Source organism: Ostrinia nubilalis, chromosome 23 (genome assembly GCF_963855985.1).
Source record: "Ostrinia nubilalis chromosome 23, ilOstNubi1.1, whole genome shotgun sequence".
Taxonomy (NCBI): domain Eukaryota; kingdom Metazoa; phylum Arthropoda; class Insecta; order Lepidoptera; family Crambidae; genus Ostrinia; species Ostrinia nubilalis.
Genome location: NC_087110.1, coordinates 9,069,977 through 9,080,219, shown reverse-complemented (window position 1 = coordinate 9,080,219; position 10,243 = coordinate 9,069,977). Strand labels below are relative to the sequence as shown.

Sequence of the window (10,243 nt, the reverse complement as noted above, 5' to 3'; positions counted from 1 at the left end):
CTCTACTAGGTTAACCTGATATCCTCCTATGTTATTCTGATTAATTTCGTTGCGGGTCCAATGACAGTTTAACTTTCCCCCGAGACAAACTTGACCTTCACTGGTTGGGTTTTTATTGGCGGTCAAGCTGTATCCTGGCTACACAGGAGTTGCAGAGGTGGGAACGAGAGGTAATAGTTCCGTACTAGGTATTACCTATCAATGCTATTTTCGGCCACACTTTTACAAAACCGAATGTATGTCCATCTTCTTTACTTGTCTGTCACAGTCATTTGCTTCTGATTTTATGTCACGAGTCACGCGCGTAGTAAACAACAACGGATTGTTGAAACAAAAAGCGCGCGCATTGTCCACAGACAAAAGACTGCAAATTAATATGGCCGCGATTGTTCGAACATGAATATTCAAGTATTCACGCATTTGTTTGCATATTATTGTCTCTGTCGCGATTATTTCAAAACATACCTGCGGTTTTTTGGGGCTGCGCAAAAATGATTTGGTAGCTACGTAGGTACAGATTTTTTAATCCCGCTACGTATTATCATAACTAATTTCCAAACCCCTAGTTAACCTACCCTTTTTCCCGGAAGAAATGAACATCATCGTCATTATTTCAGCCACAGGACGTCCACTGCTGAACATAGGCCTCCCCAATTATGTCCACATCGCCCGGTTGGTAGCGGCTGCATTCAGCGCCAGTTACGGCATTGGGGGCTGCAGCTTAATATGTCGCTACTTGGCGAATGGGAATCAGCGTCATCAAGTTTATTTACTACTAGCTGACCCGGCGAACTTCGTACAGCCTATGGTTATGGATATCAGTGTTACGGGAGCTGAAAGTCAACTCTACCTACCTTCTAGAATAGAACTTACAGATTTATAAAAATTAGTATTTAATAAATGGCAATGAATAGTTTTGGGAGTCAGAAAAGTCAACTGATTCTACTCGTAGCAGCCGTATTAAGAAAAGGTAGTTAATGATTTAAATTTTAGACTAATCATAATAATAGTGTTGCTATTCACAGGTATTTGTATTTACTACAGTAAGTGTTTTTTATTACACACAACATGAATTTACATAGCTTGATAAATAAATATAACTTTTGACCCCATTTATCGCTGATTTCAAGTTTTTTCACGAAACCTAAACTACATCCTGCCCCAAACATTTATCTCTATACAAAAATTCATCAAAATTGGCACAGCGGTTTACCATAGCACAATGGAACTAAATCATCTCTTGCAACCACATAAGGAAGACGTCTCGGGCCATTCTCAGAAGCTTGCATCTGTCAACCACACAAAGAGTTCGCGGGGTGTCCAGTGATGTATCTATTTGTGCCGGAATCACCCATGCTGAGGACGTTGGTGGGTTTGACGTATTTATGTGACGTCACGATGTCAGTGATCGATGACATAAATTAAGGTTTGCTTGGAAGGTTTTGGAAGTGCCCAAGTTTATCGTATCAAAAATAAGGATTCTGGGTAATACTTTTGTGTTCCTTTCTTTAAGAATACTCTAAATTCTTGAAATAGTATTACGGTCCAACGAAAAGATGCGTGTATGTGTGATGCATAATTTGATTCAATGGAGTATGTGTGAATGGATGAATTTCAATATTTACACCGATAGCATTAATCTATTTCTAAATGTAGAGTCACATTTAAGTGTCGTATTATGTAGTTATGTAGTAGGTCGGTCTTAAGTCGTCATTATATCTATTGCCTATAATGCAAATCACGCCCCTATAAGTCCATCATTTTAGTTATGTACTACCCAAAGAATAAATAGGTAGTTACGAATTCAGCTATTCGATTATAATCAAAAGAAAAAATATCGAATCTTATTTGATATTTTTATTATATTAAGCAATGTTAATTGACCATTTCACGCATTCTCAAGTCTCATTACTTACCAATCAATTAAATTGAAAATTTTATTGTACACGTATCTCACTCTTGAGTCATCTTCATTATTTATTGCTATCTCGATAAACAATATTAAATAAACAAAATTCCACACATTATAATAAATATTTGCATTTTTTCCGTAAGACAAATGTCAAAAATAATTATTGGGGCGTCCCCCACAGGTTAATAACTCACTCGCCCCACGGTTTATTAATAATTAAAAAATGCAGGCGTAATATAACTTACAAAACTCTACCCCAAAGGAACAGGTTTCTCTATAATTTATGGTCCGTCAAAAAAAGTGCGCGAGTGTGAGTAACTCGTGTGGTGTAGAGTGTAGTCAGTTTCGTAGAGTTCGCATTTTTAGGTAGATTTTTACTAAATATTTATTAGAAAAATTATTTATAATCAAATAAATTCTTTAGCGTTATACATAATCACAGGAAGTATGGTGATAGAGATCGACATAAAATCTCTTTGGTTCATTACCAAACTACTGCACCTTTATACCTCTATGGTTTCCATGTAACACAGGCTGGTAAAAAAACTGCATCTTGAAAAACTTTTTAATATTTTTTCGCCAAAAATTCAAAATGGCTCTTATAAAAAATGTATTGTTCGAATTTGAAATGCGCCAGTTCTATTGGAACGATTCGAAATTCAAACGTGTGTGCGTGTGTGAATTCACTTGCCGAACGCGACGGGGGGCTGGGCAAAGGGTGTGCGTGAACTAATTTCGTAGGGCTGATGCGTTTTAATATGAAATATTAAAACCCGTTTTTGGGCGTAGAAAACCGGATGCCTCAGCAGGGAACCCACGCTTTTCGCTTGTGATAATTTATGTAGCTCAGTGGGTAAGCAGCTTAAGAAGTTAGAAGATACGGGTTCGAGCGAGTTTTTTATAGATTTTATAATAATATACCTACTCACTAAGCGCAAAATCAAAATGCAAATTCCCAATGATCATAAATGTAACACAAACTTTTAAATACAGAGCTGAGTGAGAGTTAGAGAAAATATTTTTATATTCGTTTTCTTGATTCTACCCACTCTAAATAATTGTAGTGATCCCTTGGGTAATGAAGGTGATCACTGCTATTTAAAAATGGTGTTACAATAAAGTACTATGCAACAAAATAGAAATTTTTAACTCTACCTAAACAACTGATCAAAAATAATACATTAAAAAAATGTTAATCAGGTGATGTGCCAACCCTGCGCACTGCGTTCATACGCAGCAGGGGTGTCGCACCAGCCAGATACACGCACACAAATCAAAATAATTGTACCTATACCTCCACACATGCATGAACGCCGTACAGTTTTCATCAACATCACGCGAACTATTTTGAATCTTATGCGGTAAGGAATAGAGGTTATTAACAGGCTCGATTTGGAAATGCCGATACCCAGCTGTGACGTAGGGACAAGTGGAGTGCATGGCATAAAAGGTTTCTCTATAACGAGATTCCATAAAAATTCATAGTTCACGGAACTTTTCACATGACACCGTGTGCGTTTCATGGTATTCCATTATGGGTGGTTATTAGCGAGTTTTTTCATAGAAAATCACTTTACATACATAGTTTATAACTAAGTACATATTTATATTATGTAGCACCACGTTATTTTAGCCGTGATTACCTATAACCGGTGATTTTTGTATGGAATTTGACAAACTTTTGACATTTGTTAAAGTTAAAGTAAGATTAGTTATATGATGCAACCCAGCCTATGTAAAACTTTAACATAGGACGTTAATTGCCAAAATAACATTTTGTTAAACAATAATACATTCAGTAGTTTTTGAGTGAAAGTGTGAAAAAACATCCATAAATACAAGCTTTTGCGTTTATAATATTAGTAGAGATAACATTAGAATAACACCTACTTATAACTGTTGCAGTCAAAACTCATAATCAGTCAAAACCACTTTTGACCGATGCCTTTGGTCAATATCACTTTTGACTGATTTATCCAGCTCACATTTCATCAGTTCCACTTCTGAGTACAAAACATTTTATTTAACCGATCAAACAAATTAAAAACTACTTATCTTTTACTTGAAGAGTAGGTACCTAGCAATATTACTGTTGTAACTAAGTTAGTTGTGATCATTTTGTATGCAAAAATCACAAAAATTTTACACTTAAAATTTTTTTTTAACTCATTTTTGATGATTTCCATGTAATTGTCACTAATTATGACACTTTTTGACTGATTGGTAAAATTTTAAATCAGGCGAAACCACGTTTGGCAGATTTTTTGCACTTAAAAGTGGTTTTGACTAACGCCCTTGGTCAAAACCACTTTTGACTGGAAAATTCGGTCAAAATTTATATTGACCAAGGCGCAAGGGCATCAATCAAAACCACTTTTGACTGATTTTTGCAGTCTGTCAGTTTTGACTGTAACATAACGATCTAAGGTAAACTGAATTTCACACGGGCGAAGCCGAGTTTCAGGCCGAACTGGAATCTAATCCCTTTATTAAGGTCACTTTAAAAAAAAATGCTCTGAAAAACTTAATTTTTAGCAATTACTTGAACCGATGTAGAAACGATTTTCCTTTATTTATTACTTACAGAAAAAGTTTATGAAATTAAAGTTGAAAATAAACAAAGGATTTCAGCAATTCTTTGAAAATGAACATGAAATCATTAAAGGTAATTTACTAGAAAAAGTTTTTAACTTCATTAGGTACTTTGACTAATTACTGAAATAATAAATGGCTTTAATGACATAAGATAATAAGCATTGTTTTAATTGGTATTAGAGGGGGTTAGCTGTACTTAGTATTTAAAATAATATGTTTAATTTAAAATTAACAAAGTAATTTTCACATTATCATTATATTTCAGGCATAAATTAACACTTATGAACAGACATAAAGTAATTAAAAAAATAATGTTCTTTCATATTCACTTTAATTATTTTGCAGCATTTCTTGGTAAAAAACCGTATGAATCACACTAGCACGAACCGTTCGAAAACCATTTGAATTCGAAGAAGTGTGTAACGATGCATTGTATAGCTGTTTACATTTTCCATGAAAACGCGTAACGGAACGCAGAGTTATTCGTCCGTGAATGGCCGGTAGCGCGGGAAGCCAACTGTGGAAAAAAATGGCGCCAAGCAGTGGATTGGCAAATTCCGGGGCAAGTTCTGGCTGTATGGCGTTGTTCCTTTGCATAAAAGTTAATTTAAAAAAAAAATAGAAAAAAAAAATCTACGATTTGGGGATTCCATGTAAAAAAATTATAAAAACTTTTAATTTACTACATGACACTTTCGCAAACATAGGTAGAACTGTATAGATAGTTACTCAATTTTGTAATCGATCATGCAGTGAATGTACTTAATGCGAGCTTAAATCTATATTTTACCGTTATTTTTTTTTTTTTTTTTTTTTTTTTATGTGATAGGAGGCAAACGAGCAGACGGATCACCTGATGGTAAGTGATTACCGTCGCCCATAGACACCCGCAGACCCAGGGGCGTTACAGGTGCGTTGCCGGCCTTTAAGGTAAAGAAAAGTTATAAAAGAAAGAAAGAAGTACGTTATAAAAGAACTCCGCCATGCTTCGAAAAACAAAAGCCGTCGGGATCCAGTTGCTGCTTATGTGTTAAATAGTTTTTTAATTAGTGAAACAATCTTATTAATTTGCAAGTTAAGCAGCTTTTAACATGTTTATCTCCAAAATCATCCACAAAAAATGCATGACTCTACATTAATTTTGCTAAGCATTGTATAAACCAATGTTTGTAAAAGTCTGTGGTCAGCAAAATACTTTTCGAGTTTCGGAACGTAACACTTGTTGCGCGCGAAGAAAAAAAGAAAAGTGCACTGTCGTTAATCATAGCGCGGGAAAACCGGCGCCCACAGATAACCGAAAAGCGGACTCCGCTGTCGAAGTTTTTTCTTTTAAGCTGTCTGGGTTACGCCGTGTGCATTTTTTGAGGAAAAATGCAAAATGCATTTTAGGGTTGAACTTGAAAAATAACCATGATCCTATTTTTTCAAACGAGAAGCGAATACGAACGATTGAGTTTGTTTATGAATTTCCCAAATTGGATTTTACCGTCAAATATTTTAACAGTACGGCTAACCACTAAGTAAAAGGGCTAAATTTAAGCTCTTTTGAACATTTAAATAATTTTGTGAACACTTTATTTCAGTAAGTAAGTAGTAGTAGCAGTTTAGTAGAGCAGGGGATTCATCAATGTAACACAATGTTTCAAATCTAGTTACAGTAAGGAAGAAAAGGCCAAGAACTGAGGATGTTCAATTTGGTTTTGGTAAATAAATACTACCAAGGTTCAGTACACGTAATAATCACGTAGACTTAAAGAAGGGGTTCAAAAGAAAACATGTAACGCCATTTTAAGCTATTCATGTCGTCCAATGGATTTTTTTTTCTGTCATAACCTTTTCAATTAGATTAGTTTTCTTTATATTAACTTAATCTTACAAAAGTTTGTTTTATCGGAAAGTCTGAAAAATCGTAAGCTCTACGATTTTACTCCCAAAACGGAATTTTCACGTCACCGTGTGCGGTACACGATCGCAACTCGATCCGGCGAGTACTTTTTCTCGCAAAACGACAAAAGCGAGTGACAGCTACAATGACGGCAGTGCGAAACACAGCCGCATCTCAGCAACAAGTGCCAGGGGTGCGAGGGACGCTCAACTGGGGCCGCGAGTTTAGTTTGGGATGGGCTGCGAAATTCCAGGACTTTCTTTGAAATTGTAACTAAATGTTACGTATCGAATGTTGTTGAAACTTTCATTTATTTAGATACATTTAGTAAAAATTGTAATTAAATTAACGATATATTTTATTTAGTTTTTTTTAAATGGAACTTTTTAAATATAAAATAGTTATAAATCCATCTTAAAACATCTTGTATAATAAGTAATAACATTAATTAAACTTAAAAAGAAAAGAAAAGAATGAAACTTTCTTATAATAAGGATGATTAAAAGTTTTCCAATTGTTTCGTAATCAACTCAAACAAAAGAAAAATTATTTCATCGCACAGTTCGTCATAGCGTCTCGTGCTTAGAAAACATGAATCCTGAAAATAGGCTTCTTGAAACATCACTGGATAAAATAAAATTCACGTGCCATATAGCAGGGATAAATATCAAAAACAGCAAAAATAATCTGAAATTTACTTTAATCTACCTTTTTAATTTGCAATGGCTTAACTTTGACCTGGCAGGCGCCATTTGGTGTCTTGTGATGGGAATTAAAGAAGGAAAAAATTTTGCCGAGATAACTTACTGTGCTCCTTGTATAACTTTTAGCTTTCTAGCAAACTTTAAATCGCTCGCTGTTGTATTAAACGAGAAAAAACTCCAACAATTGATTAGTACTCTCAAAGAAATGGAAGTTAAAGATCAACTGCGCCAGAAAAAAAAGGAAAATGATGTAATCTACAAAGATGAGATAAGTTTTCTGCACAGTCTAATAAAAGTGTTGCATATTGCTTACTCAGTTTTAGTGATGATGTTTTTGGTAAATCCATTGATTTTAATTGGCTACAAGTACTACCGGACAAAGGAATGGGATCTGGTGTTACCATTTCTGATTTTGTACCCTTTTGACTCGCATGACATAAAGTACTGGCCTTTTGTTTACTTGCATCAAATTTGGTCAAGTAAGTATCGTAATAATTTACAATATTTTTATATTAGAAATGAAAAAAATATCCGGTTGTAAACATTACCTATTAACATGATATTAATAATACCTTCATACAAATTCCTCTAAAATTGTTAATTCTTTTTTTAATATTACAACTTTTTTGTAAAACTAATTGCTCATTATTTTGTTCTCATCATTCTAATAATATACAATTTTCATTTACAGATGTCGTAGTAAACGTTTACATATGTTCGTCAGATTTTATTTTATACACTTGCTGCACATTTATCACCATACAATTCCGTCTTCTACAATCTGAAATAAAAGACTTAGTTAAGGAGAATACAACATTGAAAAACTTCAAGACCAGTTTTCGGGAGATGGTAATGTGGCATCAAGATTTGATAAGGTAAAGAATGCTTAAATTAAATTAATAGTCCTAATTATTAGAAAGAAAAAACAAAAAATTAGAAAGAAAAATATTTTCATAGAAAAAGAATACATAGCTACTGAACAAAAAAATATGGCATCAAATTGTACACTATTTTTTTTAACTTGGCGTTAAAGTGCGTCGTCTGATGTGTCCGCGGACGAAACTTGATTTTAATTGGAGAGGTGTTGAATTTTATTTTGCAGGTGTACACAGACACTTGAAGTTATTTACTCCAAGAGTATTCTCTTCAACTTCATATCAAGCTCCGTTTTAATTTGTCTGACTGGATTCGATGTGTTGGTAAGTATACCCGTGATACTTTTCTAAATTCGTTGCATCCAACTTGTTTTTTTGACAATTCAACTTTTTTTAGGTATTGACAGACAAGATTATGGTTATCTCGTTCGTATCATTTCTATTGACGAGTCTACTGCAAATTTTCTTCGTGTGTTTCTTTGGAGATCTATTAATGAGATCGGTAATTTCTTTTAAATACTTATGTTATCGATTTAATTTATTTGATTCGAATTAATTAAACAATTTTAATGTTTTTTTTATTTGTTTTTGTAGAGCATGGGAGTCGGTGATGCTGCTTACAAGTGTCTATGGTATGGTAAAGAGCCATTTGTCGGCAAAAATTTGCTTTTGATGATGATAAGATCAAGCAAGCCCTGCAAGATTACTGCATACGGGTTTGCTGATGTAAACCTAACGGCATTTATGAGGGTGAGTGCACAGATAAATGAAATCAAATAAAAATAAAAGTTATTTCATATTTCAGTATTGAGAAAACTTTTTTTTTCAGATCCTAAGTAACGCCTGGTCGTACTTTGCATTGCTGAAAACTATTGTATTCGGTTGATGATGGTGTACGGTTTATGCATCTACATACGTATAAGTATATTTTATGTTTAAAAACACCATGCAAAAGATTCAATTCAAAAAGTTAAAATCTGTTAATTAAATCTAACTATGAAATAAATGTAATATCTATAATAGCACATACTTAAATAAATGAACGTCACAATTGATATCTTTTAATAAATTTTGCAAGACTCACGAAAACTCCCGAAACTGTTGGCCCGCATTTGCACCTCCCTCAAGATACGACAGCAAAAACCGACCACGCTTCCCGGCCCGCGATCCGAGCGCTCACCTGAGTAATGGCGTGCGGTTACTCTATGCACAGCACATCAAGCTTCACACTTGCACCTTATGCAGTTGAAATAGGTGTTATTTTGCAACTAAAATGCATCGTTTCATGTGCTTATTGTCGCTTGACGACGTGGAAAATTGATTGTTTGTTGCGAGTTGCATGTTAAGGAGGATTTAGTTTCATCTAAAGGAGCATTCGAATAAGAAATGAGGAGATCCGTAAAAGAACTAAGGTCGCTGACATAGCCCAACGGATTAGCAAGCTGAAGTGGCAATGGGCAGGGCACATAGTACGCAGAACTGACGGCCGATGGGGCAGCAAGGTTCTGGAGTGGAGGCCACGTACCGGAAAGCGCAGCATAGGACGTCCATCCACGAGGTGGACAGAAAACCCCATCTGGATGCAGGCCGCCATAAACCGGCCATTGTGAAAATTATTGGGGGAGGCCTATGGCAGAGTAAATACTCTGCCTATGGTCAGCAGTGGACGTCCTATGGCTGAAATGATGATGATGATGAAAGGAGCATTTCGTAGTTCCATACTCCTGCGTGGAGTTGCTATAGTAATGACGTGCGGTTGCTCTATGCACAGCATATCAAGCTTCACACTTGCATCTTATGTAATTGGAATACGTGCTAGTTTGTAACAAAAATGCATAGTCTACAAAGTGAGACTGTTCTACTAATACCAGGCCTGTTCATCTCCGCAAGTTTACATCGAAAACAAAACACGCACGATGGCCCACCTACAGCATACTATACGACAAGGCCTCACATACGAGCGAACATTGACTCGCACGCGTATTCTTGTGTATGATGGAAGAAAATAAAGAAAATGGTGTACTTTTTTAAGGTGCCTCAAGACACTGAGAGGTAAATAAGTAGTTAATATTATTCATGATAATTCATGCTAAATCATGTATTTCCTCCGCCATTTTCCGCAGTTTGACACCTCACGTCACATCATTTTACCGAAGTCAGCCCTATAGCTTCGGCGCAGTGCCGATCACTGACGTTTGTGAACAAAATGGTGCTTGACTTTTGAGACAGGCTAAATTACACCATATTGTTAGTGACATTGAGCATACATTTA

The 10,243-nt window shown here is 35.2% G+C and overlaps 1 protein-coding gene across 1 annotated transcript; it reads left to right on the top strand.

The window, feature by feature from the left end:
- The first annotated feature begins 7,301 nt into the window (after positions 1-7,301).
- LOC135083225 (odorant receptor 4-like) lies at positions 7,302-8,857 on the top strand. The gene is made up of 6 exons (XM_063977963.1): positions 7,302-7,575; positions 7,788-7,971; positions 8,199-8,295; positions 8,369-8,473; positions 8,566-8,721; positions 8,801-8,857. Exons 1-6 carry the CDS (start codon positions 7,302-7,304, stop codon positions 8,855-8,857), a joined length of 873 nt encoding a protein of 290 aa, XP_063834033.1.
- Positions 8,858-10,243: the final 1,386 nt, after the last annotated feature.